Here is a 25,126-nt window from a genome sequence, read left to right as displayed (position 1 = left end):
ATATCCCAGAACTGGAGTTCAGATGGTTGTTAATCTTGCCTCTGGCCTAACTCCTGGTTAGGAGTAAATGGAAAGCAGCAGTGTTTGTTACCTTGGTGTCATAGCACCCTCCAGGGCTTGGACTGGCTTCATTCAGGTCCTCGCGGCAGCAGATGGTACTGCAGGGATCTCCCTTACTGTAGGGGTCCACCTTGTAATCTAGGAGACACAGTGGTGAGGAAGAATAGGTGTGGGCTATTCAGGCATATACTTGGCCAATGATCATTAAAGAGTATATCCCATTGGCTCTCCAGCCCAGCCTGCTGCCAGATACAGACATCGCTCTAGGATTGCACTAGGAAATACCTAAGTGCAAACCCCCCATCCCAGGACCAGCCTTCCTCAAGAGCCACCCCCCAAAGAGGAGAAAGAGAAGGTAAATACGCATCGCCATTTTCCAACAGGTGAAATACAAACTAGGCTTGGAAAGTCTTCACCAAAAGAAAGCGTTTATGAGTATTTTAGCTGCCTGTGTGCTTGGGAGTTGTGCTGGCAGGAGGTTAGGCGATGCTACGGAAATGATTATTTTTGTATTTTACGCGTTTGCTTTTGTTCTTGTTTTTTCTTTGTGTGTGGGGGAGGTGGGGGTGAGGGGTCAGATAAAAAGATCTGTAGAGCCCGGTGTAGTTCTATACATCCACAATCCCAACACTCGGGAGGTAGACAGGACGATCAAGAATTCGATTTTGGTGTCTGTATGTGTGCACACCATGGTGTACTGTGGCGGTCAGAAGAGAAATTGTGGAAGTCTGTCCTCTCGCTGTGTGGGTCCAGAGGCTCGAAGCCAGCTGAGTAACTTGGCAACAAGTGTGTCTTCATCTGCTGAGCCATCCTGCCAGCCTTTCGGAAATGTCTGAGATTTTAGAAAGGAGTTACATGTTCTATTTGTTGAGCGATATGTGTAGAGCACTGATAGTATCCTGAATACTGATAGTATCCTGAATATTGGTTCAGATAATTTCCTAAAATTCCCTCTAGTACAGAGATGGTTAACTTACATAGATTCTTATTTCACGGGGAAGAAAAGGGGTTTTGCAGAGGGACTCTTGAGAAACGTGCTACATACTGTTGTATCGCATGATATGTTTCATGGAGGCCATGTCTGTCACAGTCCCTTGGTCACGCCTGAAGATTTTGGCTCGTGGAGCTAAGTCATAAGAGTAGTCCAAACCCAGCTTGTGAACCAGCAGTGGGTAGCCACTCCAGTTGTAGACCGTTTGGTGGAAAGGAATATTATAGGAAGCCCAATATCCTGATTTGGGATGGAAGAAAACGGTGGGGTTGAACAGGGGGAGATGGGAAGAGAAGGGGAACAAAAGAAGAAAGTTATCAAGTGCTAGTGCATTTGAAAATTACATGTGTAACTACAAAATGAAGTAGCACAGGAGATGAAGCTGTAACTGAACCCGGAGGCCACAGTGGTCCTTCTAAACTCCAGACGGGAGGGGAGGAGAGCATAAGAAGTCTTTGGTTTTCACTTCAACTTGTTAGTGTAATCTTAGAGCCCAGACAGTAACATTGTTCTCTGTGGACCAAAAAGGTGAAATGGCGCAGTGTTCTGGGAGCTGCCTGAGGTCCATCTGGTGAGTAGGATGCCCTGACCACAGATGCTCATCACTCTGCTGGAAGACACCACACTGTCATCAGAAAACCCGAGTTCTAGCCAGGTTTATGGATGAATTAGGTCTTAGGCACTTAGCCCCATTTCCCTTTTTTGTGAGAAGGGAAGGGGTGCCCATGATGAGTGGGCATGGGGTGCGGGTGGTCTCTCATGTTCCAGCAGGCGTATAACTCCTAGGACTGAAAACATTTCACAGGACCCATGGCCATCCAAAACTCTGTACCTCAAGCCACAAAGCACCAGACATGTGAAAACAATTCCTAGGAACATCTAGGATTACACCAGCCTACATTATTACCTACAGAACCATCAGTTAAAATAAGGGAGTGTCTAGGCACTGAGGGAATCGCTATGGAGGTTTCTCAACAAACTGATGTGACATGCTCCAGCTAGACTGCTCCTGGGAATTCACACAAGGAAATCTTAAATCAACACCACATTGAAACCCGGGCACCGGTGTTTACTGTAGTACTGTTCATAGTATCTAACTCACAGGACCAGCCCACTGTCCGGCAACAAACAAGAAAATGTGACATTTATACTTGGTAGAGTTTACTCAACCACAAAGACTTCATCTGCAGGGAAGGATGCACCTGAAGATGGCCATATGAAGGGAAACGAGCCAGACTCAGAAAAATGATACTTGTTTCTGTCTGTGTTTGGTGTGAAAGTAGAATGAGACTGTTGATGAAGGGAGGGGCCGGCTAGCAGGAAAGGGGTGGAAGGACGGAGCAAGGGAGGAGGATGGCCGATGGTTGAGGTCAAAGGGTGTGAGGGACTTGAATGAAAACGTCTTGATGAAGCCCATCACTACGTACAGTGAATCTATTTCAACTTTAAAAATTAGGAGTTTCTCTAGTTCAGGAAATTATTTCTTACCTTTGTGTTCTGTTGGCCCTTGTATGTCTTTGTCCTTTTTTCGATATTGTGTGTGGATCTCCTAATCTACTACAGTAGGGACAGAGCAGGTTTTGAACCTCACTGGGGCACAGAACCAGCAGCAGGAAGAACATTGTAAATTATTGGGAAAACGCTGGTTCCTAGGATACACCTAGGATACAAAGACTCAGAAGCAATACTGACTAGACCCAAAGCCTTGCTCCAACATTGGACAAATTGTTTCGCCTCTCTGTGCCTTGGTGTCTTCATTTCTATAATATCAGCAAATGCTTTATGCTGGCATCTGTGGGGTGCCTGAAATGTTCCCCATAGGCTCAGATATTTGAACACTTGCTTTGGTGGTGCTGTCTGGGAGGTTATGGGACCTTCAAGAGGTGCAGCTTTGCTGGAGGAAGTTTATTAATGGGGGTGGGCTTTGAGGGTTTCTATTCTGGCCCCATTCCTGTTTGTCTGTTTTCTGATTGTGACTAAAAATGTAATCTCTGCCTCCTGTTCCTGCAGCCTGATGCCACGCCTCCCCACCATTGTGGACTCTCTCTCTGGAACTGTGAACCAAAATAAACTCTTGTAAAAGTTCCTTTTCATCATGGCATTTATCACAGCAACAGAAAGGAATCCAGTACCGTGCAAATACGCCATTTTAAAGGATCACTGCAGACACTGAACGTAACAGCTGCAGTGCCTACAGGAATGCCAGTCTTCATAATAAATTAATCAATACTATAAGAACAGCTCATCCAAATAGCATGTCTTACACATCACAGTTTCATAAAGCCTCATAATTTACAAAAGCGTTTACGAGAGAAGCTTACTTATTCCCAGATCAACCTAGTGATGTTTAAGCACCACCAACCCCTTTGTGAGGAAGACACAGCTTAGCAAGGGCAGTTGCCTGCCTTGGCTTGCTATTCTTTTGGCATTAGAGTTCTGGGATTTTAAAATAGTAAGCAAATGGTTAGTGGGTCTGCATCGGGATTGCCCGCATTCACATTTGAAGAGAGAGTCATTTACCTGAGACTTTGAGAAGCCAAGGTTCAATCGCTGGGCTTCACCTGTCTGGATATACCCTTGGTGGCCACAGCCACCACCTCTGAGCCCTCACGCTAATGGGGCCCTGTTAAGGTTCTATCAGGCCTGGCACATCAGAACTTATTCCTTGTCTTCTCATCCCGGGCTTATGTCCTTTGCTATATGATACTCCGGAGTCTCTAGAGAGAAGCAGTTTGCTTTCCTAGCCTGGGTCACAGTGACACCCCACAAATGTGCTCAGTGGAACTTACAATTTAGCCATCAGAATTGCAGGAAGAAGGCAGTTTTAGAGCTGTTAGAGAGAGGTCAGAGGTCACGAGACCTGACTGACACCCCAATCTCCCATGAGAGAATGAAGTGTCCTCTCACAAAGATGATTCTTTCCCAGGACATCTATCACTGAGAGCCCCGCCATCCATTCACATACAGCACATCCCCCGCATCACACGCACTAGTTTTAACTTTCAACCTGATGTGACCTAAAATCATCCGGGCAGAGAATGTGGAAGAGGGACTGTTTAGATCAGCTTGGCCTGTGGTCACGTCTGGAGGACAACTGTCTTAACTGATCTGGGAGGATACCTGAAGGTGGATGGTAGCATGGTCTGGGCCCTGGACTGTAGAAGAGCCGAGAAAGCTGGCTGAGCCGTAAGCGTGTGTGCCCGCCTTCATTCTCGGCTCCTGATTTCAGACATGATATAATCGGCTGCTTCAAGTTCCACGTGGCATCACGAGTTTTCCATTGCTATGACTTTTTTTCCCCTCAGGGTATCACAACAGAAATGAAAGCATCGTACATGCACTGGCAACACAGTCCAGGCAGAGTAGGAAGAAGAGGTACCTTTTCTCAGGATATTGGTTTGATCGGAATACTCTACGTATGTAGGGATCTGCTCCACAACATAGAGGGCGCCTTTGTCGATGCTCTTCTTGAGGGTCACCTTCTTCAGGTCCAGGACCATGTACTGGTTGTTGTAGGTACCTGAAGCATTGGGAGACACAAGGGAGACATGGATATGGCTCAACTGATGAACCACTGTAAGGCTAGACGCAGGTACCTTAGGATTACTGTGCAGAACCACTTACCAGAGTTGTACATTGAAAATAGCTGTGACCATTCCTTACCGCCCTGTGCCATCATGTTGGCCACACGGACTCTTTGCCAGGCCAGGAGAGTCTCAGGGACCACCAGCTTCAGCAGGGTTTTATTGTATACACTGTTGGTGGTCTGCAGCAGTATCAGGCCGCTGCTGAGAATGTAAAAGTCATCCAGAGACTCCAAGAACCCTAGAAGACAAACACACAGGTCACCGCATATCCACACGGTCCACACGGCCACTGTCAGCATGGCGTCACATACACTGTGGGTCTGGCAGCAGAGCAGCTACGGGCTTCTTTTCTCTCTAGCAGGCTCGCTCTCTCAGCTTTGAGCCAGATACTTGGTAGTTAGTGAGCTGCTGCGTACACAGGTGCCAGTAGAACCCGTAGCCTCCTAGATTCTCTGTCAGAAAAGGCTGGCAATCTGAGGTGTGTGAGCGTGTGTGTGAGTGTGTGTGTGAGTGTGTGAGTGTGTGTGTGTGTGTGTATGTGTGTGTGAGTGTGTGTATGTGTGTGTGTGCGTGTGTGTGTGTGTGTGTGTGAGTGTGTATGTGTGTGTGTGTGTGTGTGTGTGTGTGTGTGTGTGTGTGTGTGTGTGTGTGTGTGTGTGTGTGTGTGTGTGTGTGTGTGTGTGTGTGTGTGTATATGTGTGTGTGAGTGTGTGTGTGTATGGGTGTGTATGGGTGTGTATGTGTTTTTTGTTGTGTGTGTATGTGTGTGTGTGTGTGTGTGTGTGTGTGTGTGTGTGTGAGTATGTGTGTGTGTGTGTGTGTGTGAGTGTGTGTGTATGTGTGTGTGAGTGTGTGAGTGTATGTGTGTGTGAGTGTGTGAGTGTATGTGTGTGTGTGTGTTTGTGAGTTGTGTGTGTGAATGTGTGAGTGTGTATGTGTATGTGAGTGTGTGTGAGTGTGTATGTGTCTGTGTGTTTGTGAGTGTGCGTATGTGTATGTGTGCACGCATATGGAGGCAAGGGGATAGTAGATGTGTGAGCATTTATAAACAGACAGAACTAGATCCCTCCTTGGCAAAACTTTGCAGAACTTGTAATTCAGGAGGGTGGGAGTAGGGACCACTGCTAGGCGGTTTGGAATACAGATATCTTCCTTCTTTTCATTTTTTTTTCTAACTGGCTCTTTATGAATTTTATTGGAGTCTGTATGACTTTGAAACATGGATGAACCTGCATGTATCAATCTGAACATGGCCTTGAAAGTAGACCTTGGCACCCTTATTCACTGAGTCTTCTGTGTTGGAGACAGTGTAAGGCTTGTGTTGAGGTCTGTGCTGGGTGAGTGCGGACAGGTGGATCAGACACAGCCAGAGCAGTGGGAAGACAGAGCACTGTCAGCAGTTGACAGGGGTCCCCAACTGAGAGTGTTACAGAATGTCTGAGAGCCCACTGGGAAGAGGCCACTGGGAAGAGGCCAGACAGACAAAGCGAGATACCAGCTATAAGAAAGGGCTTTCACAGACAGCGAGTCTGCTGTTGCCCTCACCTCAGACTTCCCAGTGTCTAGAACAGCAGGCAATAGACTTCTATTTGGAGATTATCCAGTCTAAAGTCCTCCATTGTAACAGACCGACATAGGCTCAAATGTCTACCTTCTTATAACATCTCCATTCTTTCCGGCATGTCTGAGCATTGTTATCTACACTTTTATTATCTAAACTGTTACTCACTTAACGTGCTGTCTTTGTTATTTATTTATATGCAGCGTGTCACTGTTGTGCATAGATGTCACATGTGTCTCGCACTTGGGCTGTGTCAGACTCAACTAGAGGGCAAAGAACAACTTTGTGCGGCTGCTTCTTGACCTATTTTTTTTTGATGTTGTTTGTTTGTTTGTTTTTGTCAACTCGACACACACTTGGACGTATCTGGGAAGACAGAACCTTATCTGAGAACATGCCTCCGACGATGGCGCGTGTAAGCACGGCCCCACACCTGTGGGCATCTTCTTGATTAATGATGGGTGTGAGAGCCCGGAAAACCATGGCTGTCCTGGTGGCCCCGGTGTGTGTAAGACAGCAAGCTGACCTCCTCCATGGCCTCTGCTTCAGTTCCTCCATCCACTTCTTGCCTCAAGTTCCTGCCCTGACGTCCCTCAGTGTTGGACTATATAGGCCAAGAGCTGAAATAAACCCTGTCTTCTCCAAGATGCCTTTGGGCCTGGTGTTTATCACAACGGGAGAAACTCTGACAGTTCTTTCTTTCCACCTTCCCATGGGTCCCAGGGTCTGAGCATTAGGGCTTCAAAGGAAGCACCTTTACCCACTGGGAGACCTTTACCCGCTGAGTGATCTTGTTGCCCCTTGCTATTATAGTTTTTGGGTATTTAAATTTTTTTTTAAAAAAATGTATGCATATCAATGCCTGTATATGTGTGTATACCGTAAAACATATATGTGCAGTGCCTGAGGAGGCCAGAAGAGGGGATCAGAACCCCTGGAACTTACAGACAATTGTGAACCGCCATGTGCATGCTGGGAAACAAACCCAGGTCCTCTGCAAGAGCAGCAAGCGCTCTTATCCACTGAACCATCTCCGGGATCCCTTGTTTTCGTTTGTTAAGTAAAATGTAAAGCTGTGCATATTTATGGGGGTACATCAGATGTTTCAGTAAATACACATTGTGAGTGTCTAACTCACTCTTTATATACTACTCAGTATTTTTTCTTTCTACCAACTTTCTTTTCACGCCTAAAACATATTACCCTTTGTATACATTAAATGTCTAAAGAAACAGGAGTTTTATGATGTTCATACCCCTCCCCAGAAAATGAAAACAAACGCCTTTCTTTTTGTGTTCAAAAAGTACTCATACATGAACCCCACCCCCAATGATGTGTGTCATTGTGTGACCCCTAGGAGGCTGGAATGGGCCAGGTAGGGTTAGAGTCCAGTAGAGGGATTACATCAAACCAAGGTCTCACAAGCATCCACAGTCCCAGTGCTTCCGTGAGGGAAACAGACCAGGGTTTGAAGAGCATCCTCAGCTACGTGGCAAGTTCAAGGCCAACTTGGGCCACAGGAAACTCGTATCTGCCTCAACAAACGAAAACAAAGAACAAGAGGACTTGAAAGCAGAGAATGTGCGCAGCTCACACCAAACCTGGCAATCACCACTTCACCTCTGACGGCCTGAGATTGCATGACGTCATCTGACAGCCTGAGGCTGCATGACATCATCTGACAGCCTGAGACTGCATGACATCATCTGACAGCCTGAGACTGCATGACATCATCTGACAGCCTGAGGCTGCATGACATCATCTGACAGCCTGAGGCTGCATGACATCATCTGACAGCCTGAGACTGCATGACATCATCTGACAGCCTGAGGCTGCATGACATCATCTGACAGCCTGAGACTGCATGACATCATCTGACAGCCTGAGATTGCATGACGTCATTCAGCTCTCACCATCTGTTTAATGTCCAGAGTTTCAGAGTAAGAATCTTTTTTTTTTTTTTTTTTTTTTTTTGTTTTTTTTTTTGGAGCTGGGGGTTGAACCCCGGGCCTTGCGCTTCCTAGGCACGCGCTCTACCACTGAGCTAAATTCCCAACCCCCAGAGTAAGAATCTTAATGGTAAGAGGAGTGTCCACCAACTTAATGAGATTCTCCAAGGCTCCAAAGCTTATACAAGAGGATTTGGGAGCAAAAGTGAGTTTTCTACTTGTGTGCTGGCTTGACGGCACCCTTGAATGCAATTTTTGTGAGTATCCTCTCTGGGAAGACACAGGCTGGATATGGAACAGAGTGTGGGAGAGTTTTCACGGGCAGATCATTCATTTCTAAGTCCCTTTTGCAGTGCTCAAACTGTACAATCAAGCATGGCCTCTGTGGTCCAGCCCGGTAGAAGGAAGATCTTGCCGGTGGAATGCAGGATTGCTAATTCGCTCCTTGCTGTAGTACCCTCTCTGGACACAAGAGGGCAGGCGTTCTTTTGTGAATGAGTGCCTGAGAGACTCTCACTGTGGGGTAAGGGTCCTTAAGAGAGGAGAGGATAGAAAAATACAGCCTGAATTGATTTGCAAAAGCTACTTGGAGAGCGTGACTCTATACTGTCAAGCTTAAAGACAACAAGCAAGGGCTGGAGAGATGGCTCAGTGGTTAAAGTGACTGCTCTTCTAGAGGTCCTGAGTTCAAATCCCAGCAACCACATGGTGGCTCACAACCATCTGTAAGGAGATCTGATGCCCTCTTCAGGTGTGTCTGAAGACAGCTACAGTGTATATAATAAATAAAAAAAACTTAAAAAAAAAAAAAAAAAAAGACAGCAAGCAAAGGACTAAAGGAGCATACGAAGTCCCAACACTTGGCCCTAACAGGAAACCTTGCTTTCATTCTCCTGTCGACCCTAACTTTGAGGCCGACTGCACAGGCAGCTCTGGAAGGCAGATTGTTATCAGAAAGGGGGAAAGGGAGAAACCCCAGTGTTTTATAAATGTCCGCCCTCAGATAAGATCCCATGGTAACTTTGCTGCTGAGGGTAAGAAGTAGTGAGCCTTTTCCGTCGTAAATAAAGCACACTTTAAGGGCTAACGAGGTGAGGAAGCAGGGAAAGGCAGTTGCCACCAAGCCTGAGTTCTATCCCTGGGACCCACGTGATGGAACCAGAGAACCCACTCCTGAGAGTCGTCCTCTGACCTCCATGTGTATGTTATAGCATGCACATGCACATATACTACATAAACACACACACACACACACACACACAGGATTTCACTTGAAAACAAGGAACCAAACCGTTGACACTGGAAGTGGTCTGTGATCAATATTGCGTTTCTAGGTTGGAAGCAGTCTGTGATCAATTGCGTTTCTAGTCAGCTAACCGGAAAGGGAGCTCGAGCTATCTTGCTTTCTAGGATGGCACACCCTGTAAGTGGGGTCCAGGGTCTCTCTAACGTCGTGGTCTAAAAATACTAACTGGAAAATTGGAGCTGGATGAGGAAATGTTTGTAATCCCAGTGGTTGGGAGGCAGAGGCGGGGGTCAGCGCAAGTTTGAGGCCAGCAGGGCTAAAAAGAATTCCTAGGCTACAGGATGAGATCCTGTCTCAAAAAAGTAAGCAAACAAACAAACAAAAAAAACCCAGAAAAATCAAATTCATAACTTTCTTACAATAATGTTCTATTTTGATAAATGCTAATCTTTTACACTGATGATTTATAAAGTGAACACACAGTACTTACATTTGATAGGGAAAGACAGAGTGGAGGAGTGGGGAATGAATCCCTGTGGACCAGGGACTCCCTGCTGTGCACTTCAGTCACCTGCATCTCAGCTCCTGGTGGCAAACCAGGGTTGAAGTCCACCCTTCCGTCGGCACTCCCCACCGTGCCGTGTGACTGCACCATCTCCCATTGAGGCCTCCCTCAAAACCTGGCTGAATTTAGGATTTGTTCAAAGCAGAGAACCCAGGAGACCACCACTCACTTCTGCTTAGTCCTGGGGCATTGAACTACCTGGAGGAGCAGCTAGCTTGTTCTCTAACACCCTGGAACACCCTGAAAATGGGGCGGTCCAGGTCATGGCAGTTGACCCAGAACATTCAACGTCAGAGATCTGATGAGCTGGCTATGAAACCCTCAGCCAACCTAAGAGATGCCTAGAGAGACCCGCCTTGACCACCTAAACATGCAGTATGGATCATAGACCGCTTCCAGTCTCAACGTCTTGGTTCCTTGTTTTTATGTAACCATAGGAAGCAGATGTGGTGACCATAATTCAGTTGCACAATACATTGTCTTGAATCAGCTCGCTTTGGTTTGATTTTTTTTTTGGGGGGGGTTAGGTTGTTTTTAGCTTGGTGTGTGTGTGTGTGTGTGTGTGTGTGTGTGTGTAAAAGACTAATACCCAAAATATATAAAGAACTCGAGAAGTAAGACACAACCAAATATCAAATATCCCAATTAAAAAATGGGATACAGAGCCAAACAATTCTCAACAGAGGAATCTCGAACGGTCAAGAAACTCTAAGAAATGTTCAACATCCTTAGTCATCAGGGAAATGCAAATCAAGATGACCCTGAGATTCTATCTTTCAGCAGTCAGAATGGCTAGGGTCAGAAACTCAAGGGACAGCACATGCTGGCGAGGATGTGGAGAAAGAGGAACACTCCTCCATTGCTGCTGGGAGTGCACACTTGTACAACCACTCTGGAAATCAATCTAGCAGTTTCTCAGAAAATCGGAAATACTTCTTCTACCTAAGGGCCCAGCTCTTCTGCTCCTGGATATATACCTAAGAGACGCTCCACCATACCACAAGGACAGGCACTCAGCTATGTTCATAGCGGCTTTATTCATGACAGACTCACAAGGACAAGCATGGTGTGTACTCGCTGACAAGCGGACATTAGCCATAAAGTACAGGATGCCCATGCCACACTCCACAGACCCAGTGACGCTAAAGAAGCAGGAAGGTCCAAGTGAGGATGCTAGAATGTCACTTAGAAGGGGGAACAAAATAATCATGGGAGGCAGAAGGAGGGAGGGAACTGGGTGGGAGAAAGACGGGGAGGAGAATGGGGGGGGGGTTCAGAATCAGATGTGGGGAGAGACAAGAGAGTCCCAGGAAGTCAAGGGGAAAATGGTGACTGGCAGAGTTGGGGGGCATCTCTAGAATGTGCCAGAGATCTGGGATGGGGAAGGCTCAGTGGAGCCTATGGGGGTGACTTGGAACCTTGGAACTCATGGAATTAAGTAGCCACCTCCAGTAGCCAGGCAGGACCCCCAGTAGAGGGATGGTGACACCAACGCACCCACAAAACTTTCTACCCAAAATGTGTTCTGTTGACAAGAAATGGCAGGGACAGAAATGGAACAGAGACTGAGGGAATGGCCAACCAGTAACCGGCCCCAACTTGAGACCCATCCCATAGGCAAGCACCAATCCCTGACACAATTAATGATGCTCTGTGATGCATGCAGACAGTGGCCTAGCATAACTGTCCTCTGAGAGGCTCAACCCAGCAGCTGACTGAAACAGAAGCAAGAGACCCACAGCCAAACATCGGTCAGAGCTCAGGGAGTTTTGCGGAAGTGTGAGGGGGGAGGATGGAGGGCCCTGGAGGAGATAGGAACTGCACAGGAGACCAACAGAGTCCACTACCCTGGACTCTTGGGGCTCTCAGAGACTGAGCCACCAACTGAAGTGCGTACATGGGCTGGACCTAGGTCCCCCACACACATGTAGCGATGTGCAGCTTGGTCTTCATGCAGGTCCCCCATAGCTACAGTGGGGACTGTCCCTGAAGCTGTTGCTTTTCCGTGGACTCCGTTCCCCTGGCTGGGCTGCCTCAGTGGGAGAGAATGCGTCTAGCAACGCCAGGACTTGATGTGCCAGGGTCGGGGTGGGGATACCTGCGCGGGTGAGTGGGTGGGTGGGTGGGGTGATGGGGGAGGAGCTCCACCCTCTCAGAGGAGAGGGAAAGAGGGGATGTAGGGAGAGACCGTGTGGGAGGGGAGCTGGAGGGGGGCAGCAATCAGGATGTAAAATGAATGAATAAATAAATAAATACATAAATAAAAGTGTGTGTCTGAAAGTTCCGCATGAGATTTTTTTTTTCTTAATTTTTTATTCTTTGTTTTCACTTTTGAGGGGAGGTCGCATGGGTAAAGGGTGGCTATGGAAAGATGGAGAGATGAGGGGGCTGGGGTGCACAGTGTGGAACTCACAACGAATCAATACAAAGTTTGCTTTTTTAAAAGCGTGTGCTCAAGCGTGCTGTGCCCTGCATACGTGGGCCAGAGAGGTCAGAGACTAACCCGAGGGAGTCAGTTCTCCCCATATGGGTCCCAGGGATTGAAGTTGGGCCATCCAGCCTGGCAGCTCGCACCTTTACCTGCTAAGCTATCTTGCAGCCTCCCACCTTACTTTTTGAGAAAGGGTCCCTCAGTGGTCTGGAGCTTGCCAAGTAAACTGTGCTGGCTGGCCAGTGAACAGGCGTCAGCAGTCCCTGCCTCCCCAGCTCTGGGATTACACCTGCTCCCCACCAGGCCCAGCATTTTTGATGTGAGTTGTGGGAATCGAACCTAAGACTCGTTTTTTGTTTTTTTTGGTTTTTTTTGGGGGGGGGGCAAGCACTGTACCCACTGAGAAATCGCTCCAGATAGTTATTTACTTTTTTCCCCTTTCTGTCCCACAGTCCCACAGTGTGTAAACTACTAAGAAAGGGAATTCTGTCTTACTGACTCATACCTGTCCATTTTGGCATCACAAAAGATACCAAAGGCTAAACACACAGAAGTGCTCGATAAATATCTGTTAAAGTGATTGAAAAAGAAATAGTGAATATTTATGCATAGTGAAATGTTTATGCATCTATGGCACTTGGAGCTCCTTACTCTGGAAGGGTGGAAGTCTTTCTTTGATCTACACACACACACACACACACCCACACACACACACACCCACACCACAGACAGACAGACAGATGCACACACACACACACACACACACCACACACACACACACACACCACAGACAGACAGATGCACACACACCACAGACAGACAGACAGATGCATACATACACCACACACACACACACACACACACACACCACACACACACACCTCAGACAGACAGATGCACACACACCCACACCACAGACAGACAGATGCACACACACACACCACAGACAGACAGATGCACACACACAACACAGACAGACAGATGCACACACACACACAACACAGACAGATAGACAGATGCACACACACACCTCAGACAGACAGATGCACACACACCACAGACAGATGCACACACACACACACACACACACACACAACACACCTCAGACAGACAGACAGACAGATGCACACACACCCACACCACAGACAGATGCACACACACACACACACACACACACACACCTCAGACAGACAGACAGACAGATGCACACACACCCACCCACACCACAGACAGATGCACACACACACACACACACACACACACACACACACACACACACTCTCTCTCTCTCTCTCTCTCTCTCTCTCTCTCTCTCTCTCTAAACTATTTGAAGCTACTAAACAACAAGCCAGGAATCATCTCAGGCAGGCTCAGAACACAGTTCTTTTCTAGCCTCTCACCGGACAAGGGTGATGGGAACAGATGCACAGTCGTGCGAAAGAAGGTGACTCACACTCACAAGGAAGAAGCTGCAACAGAACAGACAGTCCTGGGAGCTGTGTACACAGGGAGGAGTTGGGGGATCACTGAGCTGCCAATTCATCCTCTGGAGAACAGTAAACATGGCGGCGGGATTGCTGGGGCCTTGGCGGGGGAAGGGAGGATGCTCTCTGAGCCAGGTGTTGGAAGATGACTAAGACAGGTGTGTCCCTCAGAAGACGTCGAGTTCTGGGACAGTGCCAAAGGAGATAGAACACACCCAAGAGGGAGCCTAAGACAACCAGAATCAAGTGCTACAAACTCTGCCTGTAATCCTTTGCAACGAGTGTCCTGCTTCCGCTCTTCTTCCTTCGTCCCCTCCCTAGATCTGAGCCGGGAACTTGGCCCCGTGCCCACCAGCTCATGGTTTGTATAGATTTTAGTGTCTCCAAGATCAAAGAGGTAACATGAAATTAGTCAAAGTAATTATGCTTCGTTGAAATATTCACAGCATACATTTATTAAAGAGACAACTTTAAAACCTAGGAAAGTAACCGCGTTATGGACCTCGGAGACTGACTAAACTCTCCGGGGCTGGGTTCCGTTTTCAACTGTGTCTATTGCAAACCTTGTGCCTTGGGGACCACAGAGGCAGCTAGTGGCTCCAAGCATGGGCTCCGGTCCCCACGTGAACATCGCCCAGGAGCTATTCTAAATGCCCCTGCCTGGCAATAAGAAAGACATCTTCGCAGCCAGCCAGAAGGCTCGGTGGGTAAACGCGCTTGTTACACAAGCCTGGTGGCCCGCGTTTGATCCCTGGAATCCATGAAAGGGTGGACAGAGAGGACGGATCATACCACATTGTCCTCCAACCTCACACACTCACTGTGGCACTTAAAGATGTATTCCTAGGGGTAACGCTCTACGTGGACTTCCAGTAAACTCGCCTGAGAAACTTGAGGGGAAATTACAGTTCTGTGGTTTGTGTTCATGTGTATCTGGGTGGAATACCCAGCCCCAGTGCCCACCAAGAACACACACGTGCGGTGAGACCCACTCAGAATGTTGCAGGAAGCCTCCATTACAGCTCGAAGCCTCAGTCTCACCATTACTGGGTTCAATCAAAGACGCTTTGAGTGGGTTCCAGCTTTTGTCCGCGAGCAAATGCTCCTCACAACCCGAGGCTGAGTTCATGGCTCCGTCCCATGTAGCTATTTCTGTTCAGTACAAACCGAGCCGTTTCAGAAACAAACACAGTCAGATCTACTGTGTTCGAGCCCAGGACTCCGGTTTGAATGACGTGGATGTATATCCTGCTTAGCTTCTCGCAACCTACTTCTGTCTTTGAGGAATCAAATAAAAACACCATTGGTTGTTTTTGTTTGGTTGGTAGAAATTAAAAGGCCTACTGTGTATAAGACAAATGTTCATCAGCAGGTCACAGAGCCAGGCACACAGTAGGGAACCAGAAAATACAGATTCTCCTTCCCTTCTTACTCTATAACAGAAGAACACAAGCAAGGGTTATAGCAGTTACTTTCAGCCTTGAATGTGGTCCAATCTCTCAGGCTTGGCGGGTCCCATGTGTGCCACCCCACCCCCACCCCCACCCCCTTTCTTTATTTTTTCCTTTTCCTTTTTTTCTTTTTTATTGAGACAAGGTCTTATTGCATAGCTCTGGCTGTCCTGGAACTCAGTCTGTAGAGAAGCTGGCCTCAAACTCACAGAGATCTATCTGCCTCTGCCTCTCTGTGCCTCTCTGTGCCTCTCTCTGCCCCTTTGTCCCCCTCCTCCCCACCCTTGCCCCTGCCCCTGCCCCTGCCCCTGCCCCTGCCCCTGCCCCTGCCCCTGCCTCAGCCTCCTGGGTGCTGGCTTTAGAGGCGTGGGCTTCCATACGACTTCTAATCAGAATTGCTATGAAGGTTCTAGAAAATACCCAACTGCGGGAAGAAACTGAACAGCGGCCCAGCGCTGGTTAAGCATGAGAGGAGCAATTTTTCCTTCCCTCGGGGTCCTCACTGCTCATCACACCCTAGGCTGCGATCCCTAACATGAAAAGTTTGGAGTCCTTAGACCTCCTATCTTAGACCTTGCCTGTGTATGGAGACGGGGTGAGAAAAGAATCAAGGTGAACCGAGACTTAAGGTGAGCGAGACTTAAGCCTTGCCAGGATGCCTTTAAAAGCAGTAAGGAAGCCAGGCGTGGGAGCAGACCGGTAATGCCAGCATTTAGGAGCTAGCGCAGTCGTAATGGAGTCTCCAAAGGAGAGAAGAGATGGATGGGAAAAAAATATTTGAAGCTGTAAGTGCTGAAAAATCTTGAAAGAGGATTAAAAAAATATTATTTTATGAATCCTATAAGCTCAAGAAGCTCCACGAGAATAAATACATAGAAAACAAAAACCACCAGTCATATAGACAGATGGGAAATGATGGCAAGTTACTTCAGTCTTAATAGATGTGATCCTAATTCATTAGATGTCTGAATAAAAATATATACGTTATGTGCACACGCATTCACATTACACGCACACACACACACATACACACACATATATATATATATATATATATATATATATATATATATGTGCACAAAGAATAATTACTGTCACAGATCCCTATCATTTATTCACTTGGGTTGAGACAGGGCCTCTTGTACCCCATGCTGGCCTCCAACTCATACGTAGCTGAAGATGGTCTTGAACTTCTGATCCTTCTTCCTCTGAGGACTAGTGTTATCACCAAAAGCCACCACACCCAGTTTATGTGGTGCAGGGGGGTTGAACCTAAGACTTTCAGGCACTTTGCCAACTGAACTATATCCCCAGCTCTACCCGTGTTTTATACATATAATTAAATATTAACCTGAAGTGAAGTGTGAACCAAGGAGTATGCTACAGTCCCTAAGCAAGCAGAGAAAACGAGGATGCACTGCAAAGAAACCAACCTAGGTATTAACCACAGACGTTTCTAGATGCGCTTATGTGTCTGAGTGCTTGCCAGCCTGTGTGTGTGTGTGCACCAAGCCCACGCCTGGTGTCTGCGGAGGTCAGCAGAGGATATTAGATCTGAGGCTGGCCGTGCGAGCTGCCACACTGGTGCTGGCAACCAACCCTCTCCCCTTTGCAAAAGCAGCAAGCGCTCCGGACCTCTGAGCCGTCTCTCCAACCCCAAACAGAAGCTAATTTTAGACCGTTGTGTTAAAATGCATATAAAGAGGAACAGAGAAACAAGACAGATGAAATAAAGAAACTAAGTATCAAGATGGCTGGCTTAAGTCCAAATACATTACGTTAAATATATGGGCCAAACAGGACGTGCTCTTGATAGGTCAAAATCAGTTATCTAAGCTTCTAAGTTAATTAGAAGGAAAAGGTGATACAATGGAAACAATAAAGAAGAAAATTGACAAAGAATAGGAAACAAATTAATGGAACTCAGGTTTGGCTTTTGGGGGGATAAAAACCAACAAAAACTAATGCATGAGATCAATGCAAACCAGCAAGGAAATGAGGACCAGGAACAGGACTGCCCGTCCTACAGGCGACAAAATGTCAGGGGATGCATTTAACTTCCATTCAAAAAACCTTAGAACAGGAAAGGATCCTTAAAGGACACAAATTCAGGAATTAGACCACTAGGGCTTCTATCGATGAAGGAAACTAAGTTCCTGAGAATGTTCCAGAACCATTCCATGCCTTAATGACTTCACTGGTGAACCCTATCGAACACTTAAGGGAGAAAGCTCACACCAGCCCTTAGGAGCTCCTTCACGACATTTAAGAGGAAGGACAATTTTATGTTCAGGACATGCTCACCCTGCTGCTAATGCTATTGTCTCAAAAGGAAAACACAGCAGTATCTCTTCTCTTGGATATAGAAAACAAAAGCCCTTAAGGAAACATTGGTAATTTGAAATAGAAGAAATAAATTGAATTGTTAGGCTAATGCTATTGCCCACACGCTGGGTGAAGATTGTCTTTGTATCATTCCAAAGCTCTGAGTCCTTGGTGTTGTTATTCACATATTTTGTAAACACTCCCCCACTCGCTTTCTGATTGGCTTACTACAAATCTGGAAGGCCTATACCAACGGAGGACAGAATGGACGGGACTTCTGGCAGAGACAGGAACTCTGGGAGAATCAGGTGTGGGAGAATTCACCAGTCAGAAGCAGGTTGGGACTAGAGATTTAGAGGTAATGAGCCATGTGGCAGAATGAGGAATAGAATAATTAGATTAATGAGTTACAAGAGCTCGATGGGAACAGGCCTAAGGGAAGGCCTTAAGCATTCGTAATAAATAGAAGCCTCTGTGTTGTTATTCTGGACTTGGTGGGCATAGAAAGCCCTGTTGTTTTGAATAATGAATCATGGTTAGGATTAACCTAGACATGTTAAACTGGCTTAATGTCAGGAAATCAATAGACACAAATCAACCACCATGTTCGTAAAAAAGAAAAGTCATATGCTCCTCCCGAAAGGGGCTGAGAAAGGATTTGGTAACATAAAACATAAAAAACAGGGGTTGGGGATTTAGCTCAGTGGTAGAGCGCTTGCCTAGGAAGCGCAAGGCCCTGGGTTCGGTCCCCAGCTCCGGAAAAAAAAAAAAAGAACCAAACAAAACAAAACAAAACAAAACAAAAAACAAAACAAAACAAAAAGAAATAAAACCATAAAAAACATTTGTTGACAAAATCTCCCAGCAGAGTAGGAGGGGAGGACATGTAACCACCGTAAATGCAAGACAGAAAGTCCACAGCTGGGCTGGAGAGATGGCTCAGCGGTTAAGAGCACTGACTGCTCTTCCTAGAGGTCCTGAGTTCAAATCCCAGCAACCACATGGTGGCTCACAACCATCTGTAAAGAGATCCGATGCCCTCTTCTGGTGTGTCCGACAGCTACAGTGTAATTATATCTAATAAATAAATAAATCTTTAAAAACCCTGCATCTTTGTTTCCTGACAGCAAGTCTTCATCAACCCCAAGATCTTACCCAGATAGCCATGGGAGAGAGGCCATCACAGTCACACAGGGGATAGAGAGAGAGAATTTCATTCAGAGATGACAGTTCCTTGTGGCTATAAAAAAAAAAAAAATCCCGAGGAATCTACAAAATCTATGTAATAAATAATTCAGAGAAGTCTAGAGCTGGAGAGAAGCCAGTTCATGGAACTCAGAGCTGTGTGGGAGGTAGAGATACTGGCCGCCAAGCCTGAAGACCCGAGTTCTAGCTCCAGACCCACGTGATGGGAAGAGAGCATTAATTCCTTCTAGCTATTCTACACACACACACACATACACACACACACACACACACACACACACACTCACTCACACACACATTGACACACCCACGCACACATCCACACACCCCACACACCCACACCCACACCCACACCACACACCCCCACACACACACTCACACATACACATTCACACATCCACACCCATACCCACACACTCACACACACTCACACACACACCCATACACCCACACTCACACACACCCACACATTCAAACACCACACACACACACTCACACCCATGCACACATCCACACACACACAGACACCCATACACACACAGACACACACACCCACCCACACCCCACCCACACCCCCATACCCACACCCACACACCCACACCACACACACACACACACACACACACACACACACACACACACACACACACACACGTGCATGAGAACACTGCACCTACAGTGAAGACAGAAAGGTCTCCGGGAAGTAAATAACGACAACTATCACCGGAGGTCAGGTGCTGCACACCATGGCCACATTTCACTCCAGCACTCTGGAGCTTATGGTAGGTAAATAACACATTGGCCTGGTCTACATAGCGAGTGCCAGGCCAGGCAGGACCACATAATAAATCCCTGCCTCAAACATCAGAAAGAAAGAGAAAAAGAAACAGTGAAAGCCCTGCCTGCACAGAGGCTTGCTTGCTTAGGGTTTGTGAGACAGAGTCTCACTGTGTACCCCAGGTCAGCCTAAACTCGCAATCCTCACCCCAGCCACTCCAGTGTGGGGTACAGCGGTGGCCTTGAATTTTCCACTTTTCTTTTTTTGCTTCAAGAGTTAGATCCTTTCCTTCAGTCTCTGCTCCACTCTTTGTCCCCGCACTTCCTTTTGACAGGAGGAATCCTGGATTAACGTTTTTGAGGTGGGCAGGTGGCCTCATCCCTCACCTGGGTGCCACGCCTATCCACTAGATATGGTCTCTAAAGGCTCTCTCTCCCCTTTGTTGGTTGTGTCTTTATTTCAGCTAATGTCCTCCCTGCTGGGTCCTGGGAACCTCTTCTCTGGCATCTGGGACTTTCTAGTGGCTACCCCCGGTTCCCCTCCCCACTGCTACTCTCCTTTCAAATTCCTGACCCTCTGTCCTTATCCCATCTGCAGACAACAAACTCTGATGCTATTGCTGATGCCAAAAAGCGCTTGCTGACAGGAGCCTGGTATAGCTGTCCTCTGAAAGGCTCTGCCAGAGCCTGACCAATATAGACGCGAATGCACACAGCCAAACATCAGACTGATCATGGGTTCCCCAATGGAGGAGTTAGGGCAAGGATTGAAGGAGCTGAAAGGGTTTGCAACCCCATAGGAAGAACAACAATACCAACCAACCAGACACCCCAGAGCTCCCAGGGACTAAACCACCAACCAAAGAGCACACACTGGGGGACCCATGGCTCCAGCTGGATATGTAGCAGAGGAAGGCATTGTCTCATCAATGGAAGGAGAGGCCCTTGGTCCTGTGGAGACTTGATGACCCAGGGTAGGGGAATGCCAGGATGGTGAGATAGGAGTGGGGGGTGGGGTGGGTGGGGGAGCTCCCTCATAGAAGCAGGGGGGAGAAGGGTTTGCAGAGGGGAAGCAGGGAGGGGGGGGATGACGTTTGAAATGTAAATAAATAAAATAACCAAAAATATGAAAAAATAATTTAAAAAAAGGTTAAAGAGTTAAAAAAAAAAAAGAGTTAGATCCTTATTTTTTGCCTTTATTGTAAGCTGGCCATAGTCCCTCCCTTCCAACAAACAGAATGTGGTGGAAGTGGCTATGTGACCTCTGAGTCAGGTCACAATAGGCAGACCAGCTTATTCTCCTGTGTCACCTGGTTTGGTGGAAACCAAGTACCCTGTCATGGAGGCACCTAGTCACTCCTGAGGAGAGTCTAGAGTGGAGAGGAAGGCGTGTCAGCTGTCATACCAGCCCTGTGAGTGCCCTTGGGACTCCCCCAAGCTCCAGTTACGTCACCTACACATCTCTGTGCAGTCTCTGTGACTTCTGGCTACCATCTAGATACACTTTCTTCACTGAACCTATCTGAGTCGCTGGTCCACAAAATCCATAGGATGCTAAGTGACTGATACTGCTGGGTTTCAGGGCTCTTTTGTTACGTAGCAGCGGCTAACTAATACACACGCGCCAATGTGTGATGAACAATTGGGAGAAGGAACTTAAAAATTCATTTTGATCACAGCACCATCAGAACTTGTTTAAGAATAAATGTAATCAAAACTGTAATGCCCAACCTTCAATATGGTCTAGGGTCCATCAAGGGTCTATTAAGAAAGATGCCTTACTGTTGTTCCTGGGGACGGTAGCACCTTTGTGAGGTGGGGCCTCGAAGGAGAGCGTCATCGCCGAGGCCAAGCTGACTAATGCTTCTCATGGTCTCTTGACCGTTCTCAAGGAGGACTAAGGGCTGTCCTCCCTCTGCCCTCCTCCCTGTTCTCGGTTGAGATGCAGTGGCTTTGACAATGGTCTGGCTTGGACCCTCACGTACCGTAGCTCGGAACTAAGCATTTGTCAACACTGTGCTGTCAAACATACAAATTCTCATGCCAAGTTAGCCATTTATTCCTCACAGAATATCAGGTGTTTCATTTTTTCCCCATCTATCTATCATTTATTCATCTACCTATATCTATGTATCTATCTGTGTGTCTGTCTGTCTGTCTAATCTATTTTTAAGAAAGAGAGTCAATGTACTCCCAGCTGGCCTGTGACTCACAGAGATCTGCCAATTTCGGCCTCCTGAGTGTTGGCCACTCTGCCTGGCCAGGTGTTTCATTACAGTGACAGAAAACGGATTAAGGCTGTGTGTAAAGTTACAAAACATCAACCATATATTTAGATGCATACACGTGCTCAAGTCAATTGCTACAGATCCATTATTCACAGTTGACATTGTTCTGCTGCTTTGTGGTGATCTAATATAGCCTTGTGGTGATCTAATATAGCCCAGGCGGAGCTGAACTCCTAAGCCTGTTCCCTCCGCCTCCGCAGGGCTAAGGGAAACACCACTACACCCAGCTTCGGCTGGAATCTTTTTAAATACCACCACTTGAAGGAGTAATTCCATTATGTATTAGCTACCTCATTAATTTGTTATGATGGACTGTAGAGGTTACCATGCAACACCCTGAGGTACAGCAAGGTGTGCCAGCCAGGTACTACTGACCTCACCACTAACCCGAGCTCAGGGCTGGAGTCCCACCCTGCCCAAACGCACACCTCTTCATCTTCGCCTTCCTCAAAATGTCTGAAGTCACCTTCAATCACCCAATGAATGACCCGGTGGAGCGTGCCAGACATCTTATTCCTGATCTGTGTCTAGTGCAGAAGAAACTTGCTTTCTAAATAATTTCTAGATCTTCTGTGGGCCAGGACTGGCTGGGAGAGCACAGGTGTCTCATATGGGCCCTTCCTACCCTTCTCTTTGCCTGGGACCTCTTCTCTAGCTTCCCTACACACGCACGCACACCTCCCCCCCCCCCAAATATGAGGAGTTTCAAGACTTCTGCCTGTTGCATGCCCTGGAGAACAAACTCCTTCAGCTGGCCACCTAATCTCTTCTTTGTCGCACGCTCATGTCCGTGCTGTCTCACCGGTGAAACTTGATTTGGAACAACTCTTATCATCGAGCATGTGCAGATAACCCGACTTCCCAAGGTCACCCATTGACCCCGTTCTCAGGGAAATCCCAATCCCCCTTCTTCAGCTGGGGTGGGGGCGGGAGGGTGAAGGGAGGCATGGACCATGTTATAGAACGCGTACCCTCAGCTCCATTTCTGGCCAGCTCACCCGACGGCCCCGCTTTTACGTGATCAGCAGTTCCACAGAGGCTCCGTCCCCCTCCCACCACCCACCCCCAGGTTGCTTCAGTAGACAAACCTGGTTTCAAGAGATTTACTGCTGTTGTGGTTTGCCCTGGAGTTATCTGTATTTTGATGCTAATTCCACTGCCCCAAGGACAGCTGTGTCGTCATGTACTCAGGACTCAGGGGACTTCACCAGAACCTTCTCCCCATTGAATTTGCAAAGTACAGGTGAGGGGCAGGTACAAGATAGAAGGAGGCCTTTCATTGACGAGAAAGAAGGAAGGGCGGGAGAAAAGTTTGAAGGAAGAGGAGGAGACTGGAATGGAGAGGAGAAGAGACAGGAGGGAGAGGGCAAGAAGCCATGGCAGGTGACATTAAGATTCCGCTCTGTGTATTTACAGGTTGTTATTAATGTTCTTAAGGGATGGATGGTACTGGGCTTTGTATGTTTAGGTGGGCAATTATATCTACCAATTGGGTCAAAGATTATTGTGTTGTGTGTTCTTTCATGTGTAGATTTAAGTCTAATGGAGTGTGGGGGAGCTAGTCTGGGCCGCCCCGGAATTGGAATGTGTGTTTCTGGCAAGATATCTAGCAGATATCTTGGGGCACTGCGGTGCTGGACCTAAGGGGGTAAAAGACAAACACACATTTTTTATTTTTATATTTTACTACAACATACTGCCTTCCACTGAGTTGCATACATGTGTCTCTACAGGTGATGATACTTCAAGAAAATACTTGTTCAAAGTTTTAGAGCCTCTAAGGGAGGCGGCCTTCATACAACTTCATTATAGAAAACCAGCAATAAAGTGCTTGCCTCTGGGCACCCCTTTACAAAGAGACAGCATGTTAACCCCGTTTTGTTTTTGTTGAAAATACAGAGATGCGCTAACATTAAAGCAATAATGGGCAGGAATGTTCAGCACAGTTTAACAGACGTTCAAGCCTAGTGACGTAAAAGAAAATGCTTGTTAATGGTTCTTTGGGACAGAGTTTCACTCTGAATCCAGAGAGGCCTTTCACAGGGAGGCCTCTGACTGGGCCGTCCTGCCTCATTTCCCCATGTACCAGGATTATAGACAGGAGAGTACCCATTCTGCCCCCTCGTGGAACCACTCTTGGTTGGTTCTCCTTCCTTTCCCTTCTCCCCACTTTCTTCCTCTCTTGAGTTTCCCTATGCAGCCTAGGCTGGCCTTGAACTCACAGTAATCCTCCTGCCCCAGCTTTCCAATGCTGAGGTTATAAATTTGAATTACCGTACCCAGTTCCAGGACAGACATCTCAATAGCCACTTCAAATTTCCAGGCCGGGAACACCACGCATTATTAACTGAGGACAAGATCATATGAAATCTCCGACATGACTGAATCTGCAGGTGGAGGAGGTTAGACCATCCCGGTCATTGGCATTTCGATAGGTTTGCTTCGTGACTTGATATGTATGTTCTGACTCAGGAATTTGTTAAATTTTATACTGCGTTGTTTAACTTTAATACGAAATTTGAACTACTAAGTCATTTGCTTATGTCCTAATTGATTCATTTCTAGATTTTGTTCCAGTTCTACTACAGCATAATTAACAAATAAGACTTGTATATATTCAGGGCTGTAGGTGTTTTTAAAAGCATTTCTTTTTATTTCTGTGTATGCGCGTGCACCTGCATGGATGTGTATGCGTCACTTGTCTACAGGGGTTGCAGAGGCCAGAGGGCCTTGCATCCCTGAATCCTAAGTTATATAGATGGTGGCAAGCCACTTGATGGAGGTGCTGGGAATTGAACCTGGTTCTCAGCGGGAGCGGTAAGTGCTCTAACCACTAAGCAGTCTAGCCGTAACGTAAGTGGATACTAGCCAAACCAGTGAGCTCACATAGCCACTTTTTCATGTGTATGCATCACCATGTAAGATCTACTGTGAGTAAGTTTCAAGTGTGGCGCACTGCAGGGAACTATTGACTGAAAGACTTAACATCCTCACTCAGACTGTGAAAAGCCCTCCCAGGTCCCTGCCATTCAACCCAAACTAACATCTCTTCCCGTTCTACCCAGTCACTGCGTTATTTCTCCACCAGTGAGTATAAAACCACACCCTGTGGTATAGGGAAGCGGTGACATGAATCATGGCTTCATGTCAAAGCCAGACTCTCATCTATTCTGTAAATCCAACATGGCTGATCCCTTAATCAACC

General features: G+C 47.0%; 1 protein-coding gene across 1 annotated transcript in view; it reads right to left on the bottom strand.

The window, feature by feature from the left end:
* The window catches only part of Plbd1 (phospholipase B domain containing 1), a 58,624-nt gene that overhangs the window by 455 nt on the left and 33,043 nt on the right, over positions 1-25,126 (bottom strand). The window contains exons 7-10 of the mRNA XM_032905519.1: positions 4,676-4,876; positions 4,431-4,571; positions 1,106-1,291; positions 92-198 (exon numbers count right to left, since the gene is read on the bottom strand). Of these exons, the coding sequence (XP_032761410.1) occupies positions 92-198; positions 1,106-1,291; positions 4,431-4,571; positions 4,676-4,876 (635 nt within the window). The remainder of the gene's footprint in view (positions 1-91; positions 199-1,105; positions 1,292-4,430; positions 4,572-4,675; positions 4,877-25,126) is intronic.

The sequence above is a fragment of the Rattus rattus genome, chromosome 6 (genome assembly GCF_011064425.1).
Source record: "Rattus rattus isolate New Zealand chromosome 6, Rrattus_CSIRO_v1, whole genome shotgun sequence".
Lineage (NCBI taxonomy): Eukaryota > Metazoa > Chordata > Mammalia > Rodentia > Muridae > Rattus > Rattus rattus.
Note: the sequence above shows the minus strand (reverse complement) of the source record. Positions and strands in the feature narration are given on the sequence as shown.